The following is a 26080-nucleotide window of genomic DNA, read 5'->3' as shown; positions in this document are numbered from 1 at the left end:
TCACAAATTGTGTGCTACAGAAACTAGAGTTTTAAAGACAAATCTGAAAAGAATAGTAAATGTACAAGATGCAGAAAATCTGATGTTTGAGGACAAAAGCTTGATGTATTTCTGGACAAGAAGAGATATGCAATCTCTGCTATGACAAGTTTATAAAGTACACCCAATACTTTTCCTTCATAATTTGGCATTAGTTTAGAAATGCTTAGCCATTCTGTGACCATTAGAAGCATGAATTGTGCATGTTATGAGTACTGATGTGAATAAAACAATAAATCTCCTCTACAGTGAGTCAAACAGAGCCCCAAAATGGTATGAGATTGAAGAGGATGATATAATGACTTTTAAGCATTGCTTGCTTTACTCCGTTATAGGTATAATGGTTCTGCAAACAGGTGTCTCATGTCTGGCTATGAAGGAATAGAGTCATCGAGATAAACTCCAGGGCAGACAGTGACTTACTGGAGGCGCTGTCAAGGCTGCTGATGCTGTCTGTGTCGTGCAGATGGTGTCTGTGCAGCTGCCTGTAGAGACTGAATTTGGAGAACTTGCTGGGCTTTCTTCCTTTCGGTTTTGAATTTGCATCATCAGGAGGGTTCAGGATGGGCAGATCTTTATCAGATTCATTTTTATCTCTGAGGCATAAGGATTCCATAGACTCTGTTGTTTCAGCCTGAGAAAATTATTTAAAAAAAAAAGAGAAATGAAAAGAAACTGCATAATATATGCTGCAATGTGGTCTTTTAATTCCAGTTTAAAGTTTACATGTGTTGCTGGCTCCCTAAAAGACACACAATAATGTGCGTGAGGTCACCTGCAGGGCAGTGTGGGGATTCTTGAGAGCTGTTTAAAGACTTTCAAAGGGATACCAGGAAGTCCATTGCAGTTCCTCTTTCACTGCATCAAAGTCTTGCAATTTTATGCCAATTAACCTTTCAGTATCAGATATAATTACATGAGTTATATTCACTGTTGAGCTACTGAACTTCCTCTGATAAACATTAAGTAAGCGATGATTTTTCTGTCAATTATTTTCCCCATTACCTTTCCACTAAATCTCTATTTTCCCAGAAAAGTCACCAACATATACAGCAGAAAAATAAGATGGAGGCCATCAAATTTTTAATAAATGTATCGATATTTTGGCAACCATCTGAGTTGAAATAATAAGTACACGAATATAGGTGTACAGAGATTTTGGCAGTTCTTAATTTGAAAGGTATGTTGAGGAGTTATTAACCTCCTGCTTTCAAACAGAATTCTCTAAATGTCTCCAGACTGACTTATCCTATTTTCATATGTCTGTAAGAAGGAAAAATTTCAAAAATCTTGGCAGCGACTTGTAATAAGGCTGCTTACTTGAAGTCCAATTGTGCTGCACATTTTTATGAACTTTTTTTTCCCCAAATAGGAATTAAATCTTTAATTTAAATGGAAACCCAAGGAACTGACTATGAGATAGCAAATGTTTTATCGAATCTATTTAGTTTTCTTACAAGAGCAGAAACTGAGACTAACAGACTCCGTAGGTGGTATTTGAAACCAGGTCTATGTTGGACTCAACTATCCAGGAACATGCCTCCTTTCATTCAACCTGTCAGCCAACCAATCATGCTTTTAATACACACTTATACAAACTGTGTCCCTTTTATGCAGTTCCATAAAGATGAAATCTACTAACTGTGAGGGAACCCAGGGATGGTCCCCCGACGACGCGCTTCACGCTGCCCACATCCGTGAGTCTGTGTTCGTCGTCATCCCACCTCCCGTAAGCCAGGTCAATCCCACCCACAAAGGCCACCGACTGGTCGATGATGACGAGTTTCTCATGATGAGCCCACAGGTATACGCTGGACGACACATGATCCGGGTGCCTCATCACCTTGAGAAGAAAAAACCCACACATGTAGTATGCTTTCTAAAATGCCTTTCATACTATAATAAAATAGGTCTGTTTACACCCTCGAAGAGCATTTCCTACAATCCAAATACTAAAATGTGCTATCTATACATGGAAGAGAATCCCCAAACTTCTAATTTTATCCTCAGTATTTAGCAAAGAAAGATCCCTGGTTACTTTTTGAGACTCCCCTGCCCATTCTGGACCCCCCACACTTGTGGGGAGCTACCATTCAGCTTGAAATTTGGCCACATATTTCAATAAAAGTCAGCTCAGTAGGATAGCAGATTCCCTCCCCTCCACCAAAGGATTACATTGTATGTGGTATTACTTAAAAAACACTAAAACTTTTGAACCAGCATCTATCTCTGACAAAACTTTTACTAAGTGTATTGATATTTTAGTAGTCATTGAGTTGAAGTAGTAAGTATATGATATAGGGATATAGATGTTTTGGCAGCTCTTGATTTTAAAGGTACTCTGAGAAGTTATTAACCTCCTGCTTTCAAGTAGAATTCTCTCTAAATGATCCCAGACTGACCTATTTTTGTATGTCTTTAAGTAGAAACATACCAAAAACTTTGAAGACAATTTTACTGTTTAACAACATTTTTTTATTGTGGTGAAATACACATAACATGAAATTTACAGTTTTAATATTTTTTATGTGTACAGTGCAGTGGTATTAAGCATATTCATATTATACAACCATCTGCAGAACTTTTCATTCTGCAAAACTGAAACTCTATACTCATTAGACGATAAAGCCTTATTCCCTCTTCCCCTAAAACTCTGGCAACTACCATCTACTTTTTGTCTCTGTGAATTTGACTACTCTAGGTACCTCATGTAAAAGGAATCTATCTTTTTATGACTGGCTTATTTCACTTAGAATAATGTCTTCAAGGTTCATCCACATGATTTAAGATATGTCAGAATTTCCTCACTTTTTAAGACTGAATAATATTCCATTACATGTATATGCCAATTCATTAGTGAGAGTGTGATAGTAAAGTGTCCAACTATTATAGAACTGCTTTATTTCATCCTTTGATTTTGTCCCTGTTTGCATAATATATTTTGATAGTCATTATTAGGTATGTAAATGCTTATATTTTGTTGCTGCACTGAAACTTTTATTAATATATAATATCCTTCTTTCTCTACTGTAAACTTTTTTGATTTAAAGTCTATTTTGACCCATATGAGTATAGTCATTTCTGCCTTTTTTTGGTTATTATTTACATGGACTATCTTCTTTTAATCAAGAAAAATGTACAATCATTATATACTTTAAGCCTCCTGGAGATTTATTATTGTCTTGAAATATCTCAATAACTGGGCAATATTTACTGATAGGCTTCAGGTCCTTGGTAAAATATCAAATGGCTTTTTTCAAATTGTTTATCATGTTTATTCATGTTAGTAGTACTTTCTACTAAGAGCTTTTAAGGAAAGCACTTTAAATCCTAAAGGAGCTTTTTTTGTGTCTATCAGTATTCAAGGGACATCCCAGGGAGCTCACATCTAAGAGGTTTCAGGATAACCTTAATGAAGAGTATGGATACTTGATGGGGCTCTTGAATATTAAAACAACTCTAGGAATAATGTTCTTGGCTAAATGATCAGGGTAAAAGAAGCAGAAATGAGAACTCTGATGATCCCATCAAAATCAGAAATATAAGAAAGTATGTGTGCTCAGTCGTGTCTGACTCTTTGCAGCCCCATGGACTATAGCCCACCAGGCTCCTCTGTCCATGGAATTTTCCAGGCAAGAATAATGGAGTGGGTTGACATTTCCTACTCCAGGAGATCTTCCTGACCCAGGGATTGAACCCGTGTCTCTTGCATCTCCTGCATTGGCAGGTGGATTCTATACCACTAACGCCACCTGGGAAGCCCATAAAGTTCATAGTACTATTTAGTCAAAATATACACAAGGGAATTCCAAAGATTGCCACTGCTCAAAGCAAAACATATCTGAAAACTGTAGAATAATAAAGAAGAAACATTTTTTAAGCAAGATGACCCAAATACCTTTATGTTGGGGTGTAGACGCATCAGGGTCCTCTTGCTGTATTCACTATTGATTCCAAGGGCAAGTTCCACCTCTTTGTAGAGCATAATGAAGATTCTTACCCCCTGTTGCTGTCACAAGAAAAAAACACAGGGAAAAATAAGAATTTCTGAAAGTATGCTACGATTTTCTTTTTCTTCTTCCTTTCTGGGCATTGTATTTTCTAAAAATTTCTTCTATAAACAAGTATAATACAATATGTAATGAAAACTGCCACAGAAGGAGCTGAAATGTATGTGTAGATTAAGACACAAATATAAAAAATAAAAAGCTACCTCCTTTCCATTCTATGCATACTGAGTCAATATTTGACTAAGTACAACCAGAATGTTGAAACTGCAGCTTTAAATACTAAAAATGTCTGATAGTCTTACACCTTTGAACACCTCCAAACACTTGACATTAGAGGAAAGTTTTGATCTGATTCATTGTTACAAAATTAGGGTCTTCTTTTTGTTTTTATCATACCACAATGAGTTGAAATAACAGTGTTTTTTAAAACTCTGATGATAAAATCTGCTAAACATGCCTTAAATGTTTCTGGGGATATTTTCATAGATTTTTTCTTTACTAAAAATTATTTCAGTGGAAAAACATTTCTCAGTCTTCACAAATGAATGTGTTGGTTCACACTCTTCACCCATAATTAAATCATTAAGGCCTAGTTCACCACTGAAATGACTTCTTCAGAAGTCAGCTTCTCTGACAATCAAAAACCCCTGAGTTTTAGCAGCAGCCCACAAATTAACATTGATCTGTCCCTAGACCTTGGACCTAAAGGAAAACAGACAAAGCCATTGTGAAGGTCATACTGAATCAAAAGTTACTCACAAACTTTAATATGCTATACAAATAATATTTATTATTAATATTAACCATCAAAAAGAATGTCCAACAGCTGGTAGTATAGAAAAGTACCATTGTTTTTCTCTCTTAGTTCTGGGTAGTGACAAGGTCTTAGCTTATGGTTAATTTTGCTTGACACTTGAATGTTCTCCCCTCTCCTTGTCCTCTTATATGGTTCCCCCATTAACATACAGCTCCTCCAGGAAACTCTATATTGTTTATCCTCATTTCTTATATCATTTTTTTTCTTTTTAGGTTTGCATCCTCAGTATTGCTGTGTAGTTTGCAACACGGAATTTGCATTTTATATACCCAGCAGCTCTGAAACCATTCTGGATGATTTCTGAAACCATATACAGGATACTGTAGCTACACACAGACATTTAATATCCTACAGATTTAAAGGCAAGAAGTTTTCCATAATCTTTTCTAGAGTATTAGAGATGCCGGTGTATCTAATAAACTATAGTGATAAGTAATAATTTTGTTATAGTTTAAATATCAGTTCAGTTCAGTTCATTTCAGTCGCTCAGTCACGTCTGACTCTTTGCGACCCCATGAACCGTAGCATGCCAGGCCTCCCTGTCCATCACCAATTCCCGGAGTTCACCCAAACTCATGTGCATCCAGTCGGTGATGCCATCCAGCCATCTGATCTTCTGTCGTCCCCTTCTCCTCCTGCCCCCAATCTCTCCCAGCATCAGGGTTTTTTCCAATGAGTCAACTCTTCGCATGAGGTGGCCAAAGTACTGGAGTTTCAGTCTCAGCATCAGTCCTTTCAATGAACACCCAGCACTGGTCTCCTTTAGGATGGACTGGTTGGATCTCCTTGCAGTCCAAGGGACTAGCAAGAGTCTTCTCCAGCACCACAGTTCAAAAGCATCAATTCTTAATCCATGGTAATTAGGCACTGTTCATAATGGACATTCGAGTCACAAATTTAAGAAGACTTACTGGATTGAACACATCAAATTTATAACAACTGGACATTTTTGCAATGTTACAAAAATGTGAAAAAAACAGAGGAGTTAACATTTTTAGTCTGCAAGATATAAAACCTTGGAGTAAACAAAACACGTTTACAATTCCCTAGTGTTGTTCTGCCAATACTAAGGAGCATATTTTAGCCCCTAGATCCTTTAGAATAACACATCACTTCAAGATACTAACTTTGTCTTACTTGGTGTTAGTAATATCTGAAAAGTGTCATATTTCTGAAGGGATACACCTGATTTACATTCTGGACTGTATTAAGGAAATCTGAGTACTAGCAGAAGACCCATTCTTGCTCTGAAAAAAACAGGATTAAAATATATACGTCATTTTATTTCTCTGGTTAACAACTGACTTTTGGAACTTGCTTATCATTTATTACGTTATGCAACTATTATTGCAATCAAGTATGAAAGTACAGACTTGAGTAAAGAAATAAGGAAGTGAAAGGATTAATTCATTAAAGGCAGGAAGTGAACAGATTAATTTCCAATGATCTGGTCAGTGAACGCTCTAAATGAAAACTAGAACATTATTTTATTTTTCTCTTCTACTCTTCAGATTTACTTTTCTATTTAAATATTTTAGGATTCAGCAATGAGTAACAGTTTAAAAAATAGCCTTCCACTGAATGATGAAATATAAAGTTTAAAACCCCCAATTTCAACCTAAATTAAAGAACATTACACCTGACATCTCTCATCACGGTTCATTTGTTTTAAAATGGATGCAATTTTACTTCTTAGGCTTATGAGATTATTACTCATGAAGGACAGTAGTTGCAAATTAGGAACTGGAGTGAATCTTATAATTTTCCATTTATCTGCATAACGAATGGATTTTTTAAATAATAGAGATGCTGGCACTAATGGATTATAGTATTGATATTATCCTTCATCTACTAATACCTGACATTTTCTTCTTTATTGTGTCTTTCCTCATTGAAATAAATTAACCTATAGGAAATAGGATACAGACTTTTTTTTTTTTTGATGTCTGATCTTATTTATTTGTTACTCTTAGAACATCTCATTTTTGACTAGACTCAGACTTAGAAGTAGAAGCTCTCAGAGAGGACAGCCTCCGTCTCTTGGCAATCTGTTCCTGCCTTTTTCTTTGGCTGCCTTCATTCTCTTGGCCAAAAGTTTAGCATGTTCTGCAGCCCCGTCTTTATTTTTCTTAGTACGCTGTTTCTTCAGAGCAATACGCCGGCATTTGTGTTGCAGAACTCGTGGAGTCAGGAGACGCTGAATCTTGGGTGCTTTAGTCCTAGGTTTCTTACCATTTTTGTTTAGGGGCTTTCGCACAACATATTGGTGGACATCATCTTCTTTAGAGAGATTGAAAAGTTTGCAGATTCTGCTAGCTCTTTTGGGACCCAGGTGACGAGGCACTGTAGTATCAGTGAGTCCAGGAATATCCTTCTCCCCCTTTTTTATGATGACCAAATTGAGAACACTCAGATTGGCATCCACAATGCAACCCCGTACAGATTTGCGCTTTCTCTCTCCAGTCCTCCTTGGTCTGTAACAGGAATGCCCCTTACTCGGCCATGGGTCAAGACATCCTGCTTCATGGGGAAACCCTGCTTATCGTTCCTGCCACTGATTCGGACCACATAACCCTTCCATCCATTCTTCACCCAGAGCATCAGCAGCAACTTCTGTGGCCATATGCTTCTCGTAGAAGGCACAAAGTTTTCGTTCATCGTCCACTTCAATGAGCTTCTGGCAGCCAGTGGCCGGAAAAGAGATGTTCAGCTAGCTTCATTCTGAAGTGGCTGACAGCCTCCGAGGCGCCACGAAAAAGAGGATACAGGCTTTTAAGTCATCTTAGCTAAATAGAAATGACTAATAAGGAAGTAATTAAATATAAAAAGTTAATTTTTATGTAGTTTGGTTTACAGTTGTTTACTTACACCACGCCCACAATAAACAGTTGATTAGTGACAATATTCTTGTGATAATAAGGAAATAAATTTCTCTTCTTTTGGTCAAGGCATTACAAACTATCATAAACTGTCAACTATAAAGGGCAAAGCAAAATATATCCCCTGGGAATGAAGGCATTTGTTGGGTCCTAATAGTGCAGACTGGAGAAGGCAATGGCACCCACTCCAGTACTCGTGCCTGGAAAATCCCATGGACGGAGGAGCCTGGTAGGCTGCAGTCCATGGGGTTGCTAAGAGTCGGACACGACTGAGCGACTTTACTTTCACTTTTTATTTTCATGCGTTGGAGAGGGAGGTGGCAACCCACTCCAGTGTCCTTGCCTGGAGAATCCCAGGGACTGGGAAGCTTGGTGGGCTGCCGTCTATGGGGTCTCACAGAGTCGGATATGACTGAAGCGACTAAGCAGCAGCCGCCGCAGCAATAGTGCAGACTAATACAAAATATGGGAATATTTGCACACAGTGAAAGCCAAATCAGAAACAAAAGTACAACGTTAATTCTGTAATTAAAAAAAAAAAACACTTTTGAAGAATCTGATGTTTTACCAAAGCCTTTTAGTGACTCTAGGGGAAATTACCCTTTGCTCAAAAGAAAAGTATTAATAGGGTAAGTGGGAAAACAGATGGCCCTGGACTTGACTGTGTTTCTTACATTTCTATGTTATGTTTCTCATCTTTGCTGAAGTCAGCTAACCAGAGGATTCCACACAATAAACTTTATGACACTTGACTTTAGAAAGATAAAAGTTCTATCCTCTATTCTAATTCATTTTTAATCAAGTGGAACAGATACAATACTATAAACAGTATGAACTTTTAGGTGCTTTACACATACAAATGCATATGAAGAAAATGAAAAATAAAAAATGTTTATAGTTGAAATCAAGAGACTTTGTTTCTGAGCCAGCTTTTTCTCTGATTGTTCAAAGCACAGTGGTCAAACTATTTTCTAAATGTAGTAAAGTTGGTTCACTGCCTAAAGATAGCTTAGCTAACACATCCCCCAGAATAATCACTAATTTTATCACCTGTCAAGGACTTCCCCGGGGAGCAGCACAGCAGGGATGGACGGTTTGTAATATTTTAAGAAAATGAAAAGTAAAGGATATAAAGGAATCATATCCTCACCATTGAAATGCAAGCAGCACTGGTAGGTAACAGCACAAGTGCTCATAAGCCTTTTTTTTTTCTTTCCAAGACAATTTTGTTTAAAGCACAGTCCTTAAGGTTGAAGATCCCTTCCCTCCTTCCCTATTTCACCCCTCTAGCCCACTATTTTGATAAGATTCTCTTTGATTTTTCTGTTCAGTGATGTGATTATTCATCTCATTTGATGAACCTGGACATCCTTCCCTGCGTTTGGTCCCTGATTGCAACGTCAGAATGTGCTCTGTGGTCCAGGACAGAAAGAAACTAACTTGATGACAAAATCCCCCCTAAGAACTAAGGTTCTATAGTTCTCCAGATTGCTGCACTTGAAGAATCTTCTGGTGCAGTTCTCATCAGAAATATCACGTATTTCTATGGTTAAAATATACAAACTGGATACAGGGATGCAGTTACCATAAGCATGATGCAATTTATCTTACCTCTTAGTACAATAAATTCAGAACTGAACAAACCCTGGGATGCTGCTTTGAGTTGTAAACAGTCTGTCTCTCAACATTGGTTTAAATTATTTTAAATGATGACAAGGCATAACAGAAGACCAAAGAAACAGGAAAATATCAACTTGGTTACTACCAGAGAAACAAAATATTGTATTTTTCCCCTCAGAAACAACCATTAAAAGAGATGTTTGCCTATTGTTCGCTATAATGTAGAGATGCTAAATTTCTCCCCAAAGAGCTACACAATCAGATAGAAGGGAAAAAAAAATTCATTTCATTCAACCTTATGGACCTCTGGGATCCATTAATGCAAGAATAAATGCTATTTCAACCCAGTACTCTGTGAAGCTAGTGGCTTTCAGAAACTAAATTATGTATGTAAAGCAGTGTTTATGAGCATATGAAATGTCAATTTGGAATGATCTGAGTGTTAAAAATTTAATAATATGGTGTAGCTGGATTAGGGAAGAGAAATTCTATTAAATGTACTACTGAGAAATTAATATTTAATAGTATTACTCTTTCCTTAGGAGATTTAAAAAATCATTACATGTAATTTAAAAATTACAAGTTTCAAAAAAGCAGATGAAATTGAAACAAAGCACCATTATCGGTCAGTAATATTTATTTGGCCATGGTATTCACCTGATACCTCACAGGGTTCACGGGCCATAAAAGCAAAGAGAAATCATGACAGGGGTAGAAAAGGGACCTGGACAGGTACGCTGAGGGGAATAAACAAACACCCGCCAGCCAACATGGAGTGGAGGACCAGACTTGCAGGATCTTCCTCCTGAACCCCGCTCTGGAAAAAATTACTAGCTTTCTGGAGTATACTTAGGTGTCCTGCAGGTGCCTCATAGTCACATGATCTAAAAATGTAGCTCTCTGACACCGGGTTCTTCTCACTTCCTTCCTCTACCACATCCACCCTACCAACACACCATTTTGATCAGATCACCCTTCGTCCATCACACCCCCCAACAAGAGTTCCCCACTGTTTTTCCATGAAGTTCAAACCACTGGCTTGGTTCCAAAGCCTCCCCATCCAAGCTGCTTTTTCAGCTTGATGCCCCATCCTATATATGCTAACACTCGTACGTCATCAACCTTGTCACCCCACTGTGATTGACAAGGACTTAGAATTCCTGCCTCCAGAATGTTTCCTCATCACAGTTCCTATACCTAGAAATCTCTTCTGTTAAAGTGTTCGGCCCATCTTAAATGCTCTAAACCCCTCATGCTGTGAGGGGCTTCCACACCAGACCTACCCAGTGCCCTCCCTCCCACTTTGAATCTTGGTACTGTCTCTATACCCAGCTGACTTCTATATAGATCTTTAAGCTCCTTCAGGTCAAGAATTGTGTCTTTCATTTTTGTACATGCCCATATGATTAGCCAGTGCCCTAACGCAGGAGGCATTCAACAGAAACATGTCAGTTGAAACATAAAAGAGTAAAGCATTTGATAAGCATGTGAAGAGAAGATTTACTGGTATGATTGATGACTGGAAGGGCAAAGCTGGGAAAATGTATTACAGTGGAATTTCTGGAGTTTATTTCTGGAGGAGAAATGGGAAAGGTGCTATTTCACAGAGAGAAACATGGAGAAAGTTATAACCCATTCAATATGTAGAAAGACGTTTGGTAAGGCTAGGACTGAGCCCAGGATGCAAGTCCTTCAGCAAGCCCTCCCAGGGGCAGGGATGGGGTCCTGGTCACACACATGGCATCCTTAGTTACTAGTGTAGGACCAGATGCAGAGGACACACTCAGTATCTGTATGCTGGATTATTTAATGAATATGCAAAGAATACATGTAAGACTAGAATTTCCAATTTTGTGAATGGAAGTCTATTAAGATAACAGACAGACTAGCCTAGAAAATGATGCTTTGGCAGAACATGTGTCGGAAATAAAGAAAATCAACTTCTTTTGCCTTTAACATCAGCAGTGAGGAGTGCCTATACCTACCCCTGGATATCCTAAACTAAATGCCATGGGGAAAAGACATTGAAAGAAGAGGAAAAGGTGAGTGGGGAAAGGGGTAGGGGAATGTAGAGGATGGGAAAAAAGAAATGAGTGGTGGCTGTGAGAAATAGAAAATGCTGACCTCATTTACTTAGGATCTGCAAATTCTGCTTGAATGTTTAATTATAGAATTTAAAAAATTAAGACAGTTTCAAATAATAGTAAAAAGGCTTTGCTGCTGTTGTTTAGTCACTAAGTCAAGTCTGACTCTTTGTGACCCCATGGACTGTAGCCCGCCAGGCTCCTCTGTCCATGAGATTATCCAGGCAAGAATACTGGAGTAGGTTGCCATTTCCTTCTCCAGGGGATCTTCCTGACCCAGGGATTGAACCCATGTCTCCTGTATTGGCAGGCAAATTCTTTAACCACTGAGCCACCAGGGAAGCCCAATAAAAAGGCTGCTGCTGCTAAGTCACTTCAGTCATGTCTGACTCTGTGTGACCCCATAGACGGCAGCCCACCAGGCTCTCCTGCCCCTGGGATTCTCCAGGCAGGAACACAGGAGTGGGTTGCCATTTCCTTCTCCAATGCATGAAAGTGAAAAAGTGAAAGTGAAGTCGCTCAGTCGTGTCTGATTCTTAGCGACCCCGTGGACTGCAGCCCACCAGGCTCCTCCATCCATGGGATTTTCCAGGCACAAGTACTGGAGTGGGTTGCCATTGCCTTCTTCAGAATAAAAAGGCTACCACTCCCTAATTTGGACATGATTAATAACAAATTTAGATCTATCCTAATTCAACTTAACTTGAGGGTCAACCACATAAAAAAATTAATTGTTATTGTTTTCTGTTGTTTTAGTCACTAACTCGTGTCCAAGTCTTTCATGACCCCATGGACTGTAGCCTACAAGGTTCCTCTGTCCGTGGAATTTTCCAAGCAAAAATACTGGAGCAGGCTGCCATTTCCTTCTCCAGGGGATCTTTCCAACCCAGAGATTGAACCCACGTCTCATGCACTGTAGGCAGATTCTTTACTGCTGAGCCACTGGGGAAGCCCAAAAATTCATCAGACATATGAATGCAAAGTAGTCATTGGTGAGCCTATACTGCTTCAGTTATTTACTTTTTATAACAAAAAGAGCACAATCAGTGCTCTCCCAGAATTTATAGCGTCAATTTACCATAAACTGTTTCCAAACTGGAACCAGTGGTTTTTTATGACCCTCCTTTGATATTCGTCAACATCAGCTTGACCCCATCTGTCTGAAATTGTTCTCAGATGACTTTGTGTTTTGCTCAAATGACAAATAATGAAAAAAATAAAATGCTATGTTTCATTTTATCATTTATTATTCAATGATGAAATGTCATTACAATTTTTGCTTATAAAATTAACTGCCCATAACTGATTATAAAACAAAAAGAATAGAGCTGTTAGCATAATTCATTCTGTGAATTAGGTGAAAATAGTTATGTTTCAACAGTAATGGGGAAAAAAAAAACCTAACAAAATAAACTTGAAAATAGTAAGTATTCTATTTTTTGTCAAATTCTAAAAGAAAAATGTTATAAGTGTATATGAAGGGCTTTAAAAAAAGGCATTTCAGAGGCAATAAACATTAAAAAAATTATATTAGCATGTTAGTAAAGTACATACTGCTTTTCGCTTAAGAATGCAGTCCAACCTCCAACGATTTCCTTCAACCACCGGACGTTTCAGGAAGATTTCTGGACTCAACCTGAAATCACAAAACCAAGATTTCAAGAAACTAAAACAAAATATTCACTTCTGATTGTGTCATAGGAAGCAACGGCGATTTTAGCCCAAATGCCATTATCCTCCACCGTGGCAAGTCACCCAAAGTTCTCTGAGTCCATGTACAACTTCATACTGGAACAAAAACCTTTATCCAAAAAAAAAGGCAGTCTCGATTTCTCTGTTACTCACATATGATACATACACACACTTGCAGATACTATTGACTGTCTGCCCAACAACCATTGTCCACCTTTTCCTTCCTTGGTATCAGGGCCTACCTCCCTTGACTGAATGTGAATATTCTGAATAATTGCTTCCTCAGGCTTGTGTTCAGCTCCAGTTTATAAAATAACACAATCCTGCACAATGAGATATATGAGGAAATACACAGATAATGAGATGTATGAGGAGGTAAATAGAAAAGTTCTTCCTCTGTTGAGAAGAAGAGACACAGGGGCACACACACAAAACCCCAGGGGAAGTGGCTCTGGGATGGATGCTGTATGGGGGCATGATGCTTAGATAGTTGCAGCCACGCTGAAATTCTAAGGGCAAAGCCACCACCCTAACATCACTGGAGAACTTCACCAACTCTAGTACTGCCTAACTTTAATGATTTTTTTTTTTTTATGTGGACCATTATTAAAGTCTTTATTGAATTTGTTACCATATCGCTTCTGTTTTATGTTTTGGATTTTGGCCATGAGGCATGTGGGATCTCAGCTTCCTGACCAGACATAGAACCCACACCCCCTGCATTTTGGAAGGCCAATTCCTAACCACTGGACCACCAGGCAAGTCCCTAGTACTGTCTAACTTTAGAATTCTCATTCAATGAGAGAAATAAATCCTAATTGTTTAAGTTACTTTCAGTTGAGTATTCTAGCAATCCAGACCCAAAGTGTTCTAATTGATAAACATGAACACTGACTTCTATACCAAGGAGCAGTGTCCATGGGAAGCTGGGCTTTCTGAGCAGGAAAGAAGGCAGGCTTGCTGACAGGTAAGCTTTTCCCACTGTGAGAATGGACCCCTGGCTTCTTCGTAGTAGTGCCATGGGCAGCACAGTACAGGAGAGTCACTTTTTCCCTCGGGGTTAGGTTCAAAGTCATTGCCTGACTTAAACTGGTAAGTAGTGTAACTCCTCTGTAATGGGAAAAACAAACAAAAAAAAGCAATAAACTTTCACCTGCTGAAATGCTAGACCTGGAGGAGCAGGGTAAACTGTGTAAGGATCAAAGTCTTACAGAACACTAGGGTGAAATAGTGTCTTGCCAGGGGCTCTTCGAAGCATGGGAAAACCATAGGGCTTTAAGGAGCTAAGGAGATAAAAAGAAATAATTTTACACTCTACTAAATTCAGTTAAAGAAAATAAAAATCCAGAGAAAAAGTATCTAAAAGAAACTTGTATTGGATAAGATAAATAAGAAAACATACAATAGAAGGATGTATACAGTATAAATATTTACATATTTAGTTTAAAATAGGAAACAACTTGAACCAAATATACAGCAACTGACAGGAAAAGATCTAAGATGAATTAAAAACAAATCTGTTTTAAATAGAAGAGTGTGTCATTGGGCACTGCTAGTTCACTGAAAGTAGGACATGCTGCTGCTGCTGAGTCACTTCAGTTGTGTCCGACTCTGTGCGACCCCATCGATGGCAGCCACCAGGATCCCCCGTCCCTGGGATTCTCCAGGCAAGAACACTGGAGTGGGTTGCCATTTCCTTCTCCAATGCATGAAAGTGAAAAGTGAAAGTGAAGTCGCTCAGTCGTGTCCGACTCATAGCGACCCCATGGGCTGCAGCCTACCAGGCTCTTCTGTCCATGGGATTTGCCAGGCAAGAGTACTGGAGTGGGGTGCCATCGCCTTCTCCGAAAGTAGGACATACCCAACAACATATATGTGCTTGCAATTTTCAATGTACACATTAATTATGGGCTCAGAGGGCTTCAGTGTGGGGGCCATTTTCAGGTCTATACTCTGCAATTAAGTCTTTATCATCTTTTTTTAAAATCTAAAATGACTGTGTACCCTGTTTGCAGAGGATTCTACTAGACACTTTCGCGGATCTTAGGCAGGCTCTCAAGGAAACCTGGATTTTGAGCATAATGTATGAAAAGATAAAAACAGTCATGCTATGAAAAATGATAGTCATGCTATAAACAAAGCATAAACCATGGCAAGTACAGGACAGCTAGGACTCACAAGCATCATTATGTCAGGATCTTAACTAAGTAATTATTAGCTAAGCAAAATTCAAAAGAATTGCGTAAGACTACATTTCATTGGGTTTCGGACAACAGTGAATGTAAGATGCACATTACTGTGTGTACCAGTAAGAAAGAAAAATGGTGACAGCTGTAGGATGGTAATGAGTGTGAGATGCATTCCAAATTCAGAGAGGTTAAAAAGTACTTCTAAGGAAAGGCTCTTCTTAGAAGATTTTATAGTTTTAAATGCTCATATAAGAAAGAAAATGTTTAAATCATCAGAACTTTCATCTTAAGAAAATAGGAAAAAGAATAAATTAAAGAAAAAGTAAGAAGAATGGGAATAATAGATAAGAATAGACCTTAATGCAACATAAAACAGAAAAACAATAAACTCAATAAAACCAAAATCTAATTCTTTGAAAGATTAATAAAACTGACAAACTGGCTAGATTAAAAAAGAAAAGGGGAGTTGATTATTTTTGTGGGAAGAAATAGTACCAATCCTACCAAGATTCACTCAGGAAACAAAGGCAAGGAAAACATGTACTTACTCATATAATGAGGCTAGCATTATCCTAATATGAAAACCAATCAAAGAAAGTCTAAGACAAGAAAATATTAAGTACAATATCCCTAACAATCACAGAGGTAAAAATCTCTACCAAAACTTCACAACTTATAAAAAGGATCATGACAAAATGGGGTTATTCCTAAGAATGCAAGGTTGGTTTAAAATCAATCAATATAATTCAGCACATTAACAGAAAACAGAAAGATTATATCAATATATGCAGAAAAAAGTCTTAAAAAATTCTAGAATTTTGAATAAAAACTCTCAATACATTTTAAGTAGAAAGAAATTTCCTCAAAGAAAAGGCACCTATTTAAAAATCTACCTAAAGCATATAATAATAGACTGAAAGCTTTTCATCTAACACTGAGAACAAGAAAGATGTCCATTCTCACTACTTCTATTCAACATTTTACTGATGATGCTAGAGAAAGGAAGAGAAAAAGAAGTACAAGGCATACAGATTATAAAGGAAAAAGGAAAACTTTCATTATTCACACATCACATGTTCATCTATGGGGAAAAATCCTAAGGCACCTACAAAACAGTTACTCGCACTAGTAAGTGAACCAAGCAAGACTGCAGTAGGTAAGATCAGTATTAAAAAATCAACCATATTTCCATATCCTGGCAGCAAATAAATGGAACATGAACTTTTAAAAATACCATTTACAAAAACATAAAAAACACGAATTATTGGTGATAAGTGCAAGTATGTGGAAAGTACAAAACACTGATGAGAAGATTTAAAATCTAAAAAAAAAAAAGGAGAGATATACAATATTCATGAATTGGAAGACTCGATATTGAGAAAGAAGGACATATTTGTTCTTGACATATCTTCTAGTGAGTAGTGGTTTTACTGTTCTTTTTCCCTCTGATTTCTCAGTTGGGAATAGAACTGGAAATGGGCATTGGCAAAGGCAGAGAGAGCCTCAGAAGTCCTCTGGTTCAGGCTTGAGGAAAGGAAGAGTGGGATCTTCTGGCAGTGCTAGCGGTGGCAGGGAAGGGCCCACAGGCATCAAAAACTCCGAGGAAGTGGATTTTCCCTTCCAATGGAAGAAATGTGGTTCCAAGAGGACGATACAAATATTCATTGCTTGGCTCTGGATACAAAGTGTCATTGCAGAAACTGTAACAGAGCAGGGCACATTTCTATTAATAGCCAGAGGCCTGAAAAGGGAAGCAAAAGGCAACCCACAAGTAGTGGGCAGATCATGGAGAGAGAGGAGCTCAGAAAAGCAATGCTATATAAAGTTGTTTGTGAACTTCTAGCTCACTCCCAAGCTGCCCACACATAAATTTGATCCTAAATATTATATAGAAGAATTTGAGAACCGAAATAAGAAACAAATCACTGCCCAAATTTGCCATTAGGTGGAGAACATAGGGGACAGATCTGGACAGCACTGCAAAGACTTTAAAAAGAAAGATGTCACTAAAGACACACAGATAGAAGACTAGTTGGAACATTCTGCATGGACCTAATGGACCACTTTCCTGCTAAAACAGAAATACCAGTATTTTCTGTAAGATTTAAACAAGAGTCATAATATTCAAAGCTTCCAGAATACATTAAAAAGTACTTGGCATACCAAAAAAAAAAAAAAAAAAAAATCAGAAAAATCTCAACTTGCAGGAAAGCCATTCAACAAATGCCAATTCCAAAATGATATGCTGATATTATTTAATATAATTCTTTGCTAGATATTAAAAAAAAATTTCAACAAGCGTGAATACTCTTAAAATGGATAGTCAAAAAGTCTCAGCAAAGAAATAAAGATATAAATAAAAGCCAAAGAGAAATTTTCAAGCTGAAAAATACTACAATAATCAAACTGTCACTGAATAGGGTCACTAGAACAGAGGTGACAAAGGAAAGAATCCATGAATTTAAAGAGAGATAAGGAGAAATTATCCAATTTGAGTAACAAAAGATTTTTCAAAAAATTAACAAAGCCTGAAAGACCCATAGGACAATACAAAAAGATAATGATTTGTGTCATCAGAGACTCAGAAAAAGAGGAGAAATAGGGAAATGCATGAAAAAAATTGAAGAAATGATGGCTGAAAATTTCTCAAATTTGATGAGTGATATAAACCTACAGATTCAAGAAACTCAGTGAACTCCAAACAGGATAAATTCAAACACCATAATCAAATTGCTGAAACCTAATGACAGGAAGAAAATATTAAAAACACTCAGAAGAAAAACAATGCATTATTTAAGAGGGGAACAATAAATCAAAATGACCATGAATTTTTCATCAGAAAATACTGAGGCCAGAATGAACTGGAGTAAATTATAACTAGAATGTATAAAGATCTTCTGCAATTCAGTAATAGGAAGACAATCCAATAAAAAAAAGAAGAAAAATGAGATTTGAACGTGCCTCCAAAAAAAGCTAAACAAATGTCCAAAAGTCACAGGAAAATATGCTTACCATGAAAAGACATGCTAATACAAATTAAAATCACGAGACTACTGAATACCCTTTGGAATGGCTAACATTAAAAAAGAATGATGATGGGAAAAATTGAGGGCAGGAGGAGAAGGGGGCAACAGAAGATGAGATGGTTGGATGGCATCATCAACTCAGTGGACATGAGTTTGAGCAAACTCTGAGAGACAGTGAAGGACAGGGAAGCCTGGTGTGCTGCAGTCCATGGTGCTGCAAAAAGTCAGACACGACTTAGTGACTGAACAACAACAGCAAAAAGACTAACAACAGCAAGTGCTTGCAATGATGAGGAGGGACGAAATTCTCAAACATTGTTAGTATATGCACTTCAGAAAGCAGATGGACAGTTTCTTAGTGAAAGTCGCTCTGTATTGATATAATACAATAACTTGAATTTACTTTTTAAGATAAGGGTTATCAAATTATGCACCATGAATCAAATTTGGTCCATTGCCTCTTTTAGTACAGTCCATGAGCTGTTACATTTTTAAAGGTTTATTAAACACACACACACTTGCACAAACAAGAATATGCATCAGAGACTATATGTGACCTGAAACAACTGAAATATTTACTTTCTGGCTCTTTTCAGAAAATGTTTGCCAACCCTGTTGAAAGTCAGAAGCTTTTGAACTTTTGGGGTCATAATCCACATGAATACATTATGTATTCATCCCAGTATTTTCATCCATCCGTCTATCTACCTACCTACCTATCAGTCAGTCTTCTTTTGACTACTGAAATAAAAGTTGCACAAAATAATAACCCTAACTTCCACTTAGGGCTTCCCTTGTGGCTCAGAAGGTAAAGAATCCACCTGGATTGTGGGAGACCTGGGTTCGATCCCTGGGTTGGGAAGATTCCCTGGAGAAGGGAAAGGCTACCCACTCCAGTATTCTGGCCTGGAGAATGCTATGGACTGTATAATCTATGGGTTCACAAAGAGTCAGACACGACTGAGCGACTTTCACTTTCATTTTTCCACTTAAGCGGCAACTCTCCTTTCTCTTCTTTCCTACCTTTTCTTATTGCATTATTTAAATAAAATTCTAAATATAACTTACCACTTCTCTGCCTAAAATATTCACCTATCTTTATCTGGACAGCTCCATCACCCAGGACTCAGACCAGACTCCTCTCCTGTGAAGCTTCCACAGATCCTGCAGGCTCAGTCACTGCCCCTTCCTCCGTGCTTCCCCCCACCTCACCCTCACCCTGTGCCTTCTGCTATGTTGATCTTCACCACTGAAGTGAAGAAGTAAAGTCGTTCAGTCGTGTCCAACTCTTTGCGACCCCATGGACTGGGGCCTACCAGGCTCCCCCCATGGGATTTTCCAGGCAAGAGTACTGGAGTGGGTTGCCATTTCCTTCTCCAGGGAATCTTCCCCACCCAGGGATCAAACCTGGGTCTCCCGCCTTGTAGGCAGATGCTTTACCTACAACGCTGGAAACCCTGGTTCAATTCCTGGGTGAGGAAGATCCCCTGGAGAAGGAAATGGCAACCCACTGCAGTACTCTTGCCTGGAAAATCCCATAGATGGAGGAGCGTGGTAGGCTACAGTCCATGGGGTCGCAAAGAGTCGGACACGACTGAGTGAATTTACCATGGAGCTGCCCCAATCTGTTGTCCTGCACATAATTTCCTGACTGTGTATTGTCCAGGGTAGGGGTTGCTTTTCATTCATCATTCTGGACATGTGCCTGTCACATAGTGGCTGCTCATTAAGTATCTTGGAAATGAATGAGTGAATAAATTAACAAATGAAAGAATGGGTGGTTAAATGAATTAACAAACAAAAGAGCTAAGCACTTCTAGGTCCCAGGTTGTTTCCCATTTCATTAAATCAGCCTTTTAGCTCAGTTCAGTGGCTCAGTCGTGTCTAACACTTTGCGACCCCATGGACTGCAGCACGCCAGGCTTCCCTGTCCATCACCAACTCCCGGAAATTGCTCAAATCTGTCTTTGCTTGCATATTAATTGTTTCAAAAAGAGAGTAACACAGTTTTCACTCATGTATATGATGTCTCTTGATTTAGATTAGAAGCTTCTAAAGGGTATGTGCATCTTCTCACTATGCTTTTCATTCTCTCAGATCCAGATATATCAGGGTGTGATAAAGTTTCTGAATGCTCACTTTTGCAATATAATTGTACAACAAGAATTTTCTTCACTTGTTTTGAGGAAAGTTTCTGCAAAGGTTTTATTTCAAAGAGAGAGTTGTAATAAGATGTTATCCTAGCACAGTCACAAAAAAGAAATAACCTGCTGATTTATTTTTTAGCTGACAGAAGAAACATTCAACATTCCATCTCTTTAGATGTTTAAATGAGAGCCTATGTTTCAGTGTTCAGAACCTTCAAAACATATATTATTTGCTTGTGTAAAACATGATAATACGGGCTCAGTGGAAACGCTATTTACAGTCTCTTTCATGTCCTAGTCAAACTTTCAGAAATACTTTTTAAAGGAACATACCTACTACATTAAGCTTGAACTTATTCTCATAAGTGTGTAGAAAGTATTCAATCAAAGAAATAGTTCACAAGGAAGAAACTTTCTTTTATTTCTGGTAGCTGACTTGAAGAGATAAAATTTGGCAAGAATAAAAGGACCAAGATTAAGCTCCTCCATAAACATGAGAATAAACAGAAGCACAGACATGCTGATTATCACAAGCCTTATCTGCTGACTTTAGATCAATGGTTCTCAACCAAGAGGGAGTGTGCGCCACAGGGGACATTTGATGCCTGAAGATATTTTGGTTATCTCAACTGGGACCTTGCTACTGGCATCAAGTGGACAAAAGCCAGAGATGCTGATGGTTCTAAACACCCCACAACACAAAGAACAAGCCCCCGCAATAAAGAATTATCTGGCTCCACATGTCAGTAGTGCCAAGGTTGGGAAAGCATGCCCTAGACTTAAACATTCCCTCATCACTGAGGCAAAACAGTAGAAAAAGATGAGTTCACATTCCTAATTACTCTTCTTTCCCCCCCAACCTAGAATTAGGAGGAAATGAATTATGATGCTATTTTCATAGTTCAATAAAGATAGCATTTGGAAAGAAATAGGATAGGGAAAAATGGGGGTGGGAGGAGCATTTCAAGCAACTAAGTTCTTAGAAGGAAAACATATTTTAGACATTTTCATTTTCATTGTAGGAAACGTTAGCATCAGCAATGGGTTTTAACCATCCAGGCAGATGGGTTATTGGAACTAAAGTCATACTACAAGGCCTACACCTACTCCAGGAGCAAAATTTCCCAAGAGCTAAGTGAATTTTAGATACAAGAGACTTGCAATGGCTTTAATTAGCATTTTAACTCTCATGGATGATTTTAAAGGGGATTAGAAAGTTGAAATCTGATGCATCACTAGAAAAGCTAACCAGGCTTAGTCATTACAAAGGATATTTTAATACTAATAGGTAAATGGAAATATTCCAGTTTCAAAGGGACAATTCAGAGGAAGTGTACTAAGACAGACATACCAACATCATGGAAGATATCGAAGGAAGACTATTTTCCATTATCTCTACACCTATATTTGCATTGCAAAATAATCTTTACTACAATAAATATTGGTTATTTGCTTCCAAAGGGAAAACCAAAAACAAAATTGCTCAAACTAAATATTTTAACAATCTATATGGATGTGAGGTTTTTTTTTTTTGAAAGGACCTTTCAGTGGAGGCTACTACAATTAATTATTTGGGACTTTGACCAAAACATCTGTGACTACTGCTGTCTTTCTTAATGTATGATTCTAGAACAGTACAACACTGTTGTATATTCCTAAACACAGAGATCTCCAAACTCCCCAGGGACATATACTAACCACCAATCTGTGATAAATATTTCTTCTTTTGCCTCTTCCATTGCATTTGCCACATCTTCAAAATATCCTTTGGCATTAACATACCTGAAAGACAAGTTTTCAGTTTCATTTTTTTTAACAAAAAAGATAAAAAAAGAAGTCTATCATATGGCAAAACAGAAGACGGAAGTCACTGCCTAGAATCTTTACAAAACCACCAGCTTACTTTGTATAACTGGAAACAAAAACTGAAAATACCATGTTCTGTTTGCTATGCAGGAAGTATAGTAAGTAGACAGAAGTAAGCAATCTGATTCTTTTCTGCTGAGAGAATAACAAATTGAATGCTCTCATCATTGTAGGAGGTCAGATGCACTCTCCCACCCTACTGAACTCACACACTATTGTTCTTTTGAGACTGAAAGCAGACCAGTTTCTAACCCATGGGTAGAATAACATGCTAAGCAAAATTTTATTTAAAAGAAATACCTACCAAGTAAATTTCTCTTTCTTAAATTATGGCTAATGACTTAAATAAACTTTTCATTTGCATCATTAAGAAAATGAAGTTAACTTTTAAAATCAGACTTCACAATCTAAAGCTAGCTATCTAAAGTTCATTTTTAAAAAAATCATAAAAACAAAAAATGGAAAAATATTCTATGCTCAGGTAGTCCTATAAAGGCTCTTGTGAAGTATAATACATAATATTTTTCCACAGCTTCAAAAATTGATTCCAGGTGAACCTAGACCACTGTAATATTCAATGCTATGACTATCTTCATAGTCTTAGAGCAAAAAGATCTTACTTACCATTTGGCTAAAGTGTTCCCTTGGATAGCAGCATATGATCCAAATCGATGATCTTTGAGAAAGTCGGGGCCATACTTCTGGATGAATTCTTCTATAGCCCCTCCCCACCACCGAGCATGTCTATAGCTGTTGCATTTTAAAATCAGAGTCCTTCAAAGAAAAGCAAAACGTGGAAAAGAATGGTCACTTTATGCTCTCTTTAAACAATTTAAGAATTAAACATGTCCCATTTGTTTTGGTAGTGCAGCAAAGAAAATTTTAGACAAAGAGCATCCTACTGATATGAAAAAAACAGACTTTTAAATGGTTTTGGCAGTATTTAAAAATATATTCAATGTAGCAAAACAAACTTTCAGGTTACTTATTTCCTCATTCACTTATGCAAACATGTGTAAAGGCCTACAGCTAACTGGGCCAAGCTGTGAGGAAGAGATGGAAGAGGCATCAAGTGAGGTCCTACATCTAAGTCTTAGAAAATTGTTGGTTCCTGTAAAGGACATTTCCCTTTGGCCTACCTGGTGTCCATTCCCTCAGCCTCTGGAAATAGCCTGATCATCCCGTGCCTACTCTGGGTCTACCAAAGCCAACAAAATGGCATACTCCAGCTCCTGATTCCAAAGACTGGTTCAAGGATGATATTCATAAGCCAATTCCACCCAAAAAGTGAGAATATAATCAAGGACTTGCTCAGAAATGCCATCAGGAGACTCTTTCCCCTTCCACCAAACTTGGTTTGAGTGTAAGAGGCAGCCATCTTGCTACCACCAGGAGACCAGCCTGAGGATGGAGTAGATCCCAGGGGACAGAATTGAGAAACTCCAGGAAAATGCACCTCAGTGACATAGCTGGAGCCCTGGAATCAGCCATGGTTAACATATTTGATTAATTACTTCTGATGTAACCCAGACTGCACTGGATTTTTCTATTGCAAATGACTAAATGATTCTAAATGGTTACAGATTTGTCAGTGCTGAAAAAAAAATTCAGAGTGGGAGATTACAAAAAGTTATTACATAACAAATGCCAAAAGAGGTGACTACCACTAAGAGGTGGAAGTGAGTTATCCAAATTTGAAGTTCAGAGAAAACAAGGTGTGGGAACTCCCTGGCAATCCAGTGGGTAGGACTCCATGCTCTCACTGCCAGAACTCCAGGTTCTATCCCAGGTCAGTGAAATAGGAATCTGTATGTCTCTGCTGCTGCTGCTACTGCTAAGTCGCTTCAGTTGTGCAACCCCATAGACAGCCCACCAGGCTTCCTCGTCCCTGGGATTTTCCAGGCAAGAACACTGGAATGGGTTGCCATTTCCTTCTCCAATGCATGAAAGTGAAAAGTGAAAGTGAAGTCGCTCAGTCGTGTCCGACTCTAGCGACCCCATGGACTGCAGCCTACCAGACTCCTCCATCCATGGGATTTTCTCTAGCCACTGCCAAAAGGAAAACAACAACAACAATAACAACAACAAAAACCCAGAGAAAACAAGGTATTGAAGTCAGCAGTCTCCCTGGCATTTAGGCAGAAACTTGCCCCAATAAAAGACCAGTGCTGTGAGTGAGCAGGGAGAGTTTGCTTTGGGGAGAAATGCAATGATCCTATATGCACAGATCCTAAAATAATTATTTATAAAGATTAGGGATGTCCAAACTGGTCCCCTCGATATGTCAGAGACTGATGCTTGGCTTTTGTCTGGGGTGTAGGGAGGGGCGAGGTGAGACGTGGTGGTGCTGGGAGGAGTGAGGCATTCTCCATTGGCCGCAGCAGGCAGACACGGGGTTCTGCAGAGAGGTCACCAGGGCACAGAAAATGCCTGGGCTTGACCCAGCATGCGAGCACTGCTCCAACTGAGCTGAAATGCCTCTGAAAACCAGTTATGAGAAAAAGAAGAGATAAAGGACAAACAGAAGTCTTATCACAGGATGTGAATCAGAGGTAAGGGGGAAAAAAAAGAACCATTCCAAACATGGAGGTAGAAAGAAGAAAGGTGAAATTAAAAAATGTGTGAGGATAGGTGTGAAGAGAACCGTCCCTAAAGAACAAAAAGACTGCTTTAGGGAGGGATTGCCAATGAAGGCAGAGAGATAAAAGGCCTCAGATTGTAAATGGAGGAATTTGGGCTTCTTTGATACAAGGAGGGGGACCACTTACACCAGGGAGGGAGCAGATGAAACCTGGGTCTGTATGGATTCATTTGGCAAGGGTGCACAAGTGAGTGATGACAGGAAATGGAGATAAGATGGCCAGTAAAACAGCTGTCACAGCGACCAGTGAAAATTGTGGTCTGATTTCTATGGTCCTCCAGAAAAAGGGAAAGTAGTACCAGGAGGGAGGTGGCTTTTTTTTGGGTGCACTGTGTAGTGTGGGATTCTAGTTCCCTGATCAGGGATTGGACTCAGGCCCTTGGCAGTGAAAGCACAGACTCCTAACCACTGAACTGCCAGGGAATTTCCAGGAGGAAGATTTAATGGCAGCATCATTATATTTCCAATAACATCCTGAACCTCCCATTGTCTGAGATTGGTAAGTTCAGCATTTTTCACACACACACACACACACACAAACACACATGCAGACATATTAGTACGAGTAGCATATTTATATTAAATACATATATATATTTGATGTCAGTCAGTGTGTATAGAGAGAAATGTATTGTTGTTGTCATTGTTCAGCTCACTCAGTCAAGTCTGATTCTCTGAGACCTCATGGACTGCAGCATGCCAGGCTTCCCTGTCCTTCATGATCTCCCAGAGCTTGCTCAAACTCATGTCCATTGAATTGGTGATGCCATCCAACCATCTCGTCCTCTGTTGTCCCCTTCTCCTCCTGCCTTCAATCTTTCCCAGCATCAGGGCCTTTTCCAAAGAGTCAGCTCTTCGTATCAGGTAGCCAAAGTATTAGAGCTTCAGTTTCAGCTCAGTCCTTTCAATGAATGCTCAGGGTTGATTTCCTTTAGGACTGACTGGTTTGATCTCCTTGCAGTCCACAGGACTCTCAAGAGTCTTCTCCAACACCACAGTTCAAAAACATCAATTCTTCGGTGCTCAGCCTTCTTGATGGTCAATTCTCACATCCATACATGACTACTGGA

The 26080-nt window shown here is 38.5% G+C and overlaps 1 protein-coding gene and 1 pseudogene across 9 annotated transcripts in view; both read right to left on the bottom strand.

Annotated features, from left to right (window-relative positions):
- The window catches only part of PLD1 (phospholipase D1), a 278672-nt gene that overhangs the window by 134626 nt on the left and 117966 nt on the right, over positions 1 to 26080 (bottom strand). For all 9 annotated transcript variants that reach the window (XM_044944848.2, XM_025285411.3, XM_044944862.2 and 6 more), the window contains 6 exons: positions 22994 to 23143; positions 22202 to 22285; positions 13004 to 13085; positions 3938 to 4048; positions 1682 to 1882; positions 463 to 673 (listed from right to left, as the gene is read on the bottom strand). In XM_044944848.2, the coding sequence (XP_044800783.2) occupies positions 463 to 673; positions 1682 to 1882; positions 3938 to 4048; positions 13004 to 13085; positions 22202 to 22285; positions 22994 to 23143 (839 nt within the window). The remainder of the gene's footprint in view (positions 1 to 462; positions 674 to 1681; positions 1883 to 3937; positions 4049 to 13003; positions 13086 to 22201; positions 22286 to 22993; positions 23144 to 26080) is intronic.
- Positions 6795 to 9339, bottom strand: LOC102390589 (annotated as a pseudogene).

Source organism: Bubalus bubalis, chromosome 1, assembly GCF_019923935.1.
Source record: "Bubalus bubalis isolate 160015118507 breed Murrah chromosome 1, NDDB_SH_1, whole genome shotgun sequence".
Lineage (NCBI taxonomy): Eukaryota > Metazoa > Chordata > Mammalia > Artiodactyla > Bovidae > Bubalus > Bubalus bubalis.
Note: the sequence above shows the minus strand (reverse complement) of the source record. Positions and strands in the feature narration are given on the sequence as shown.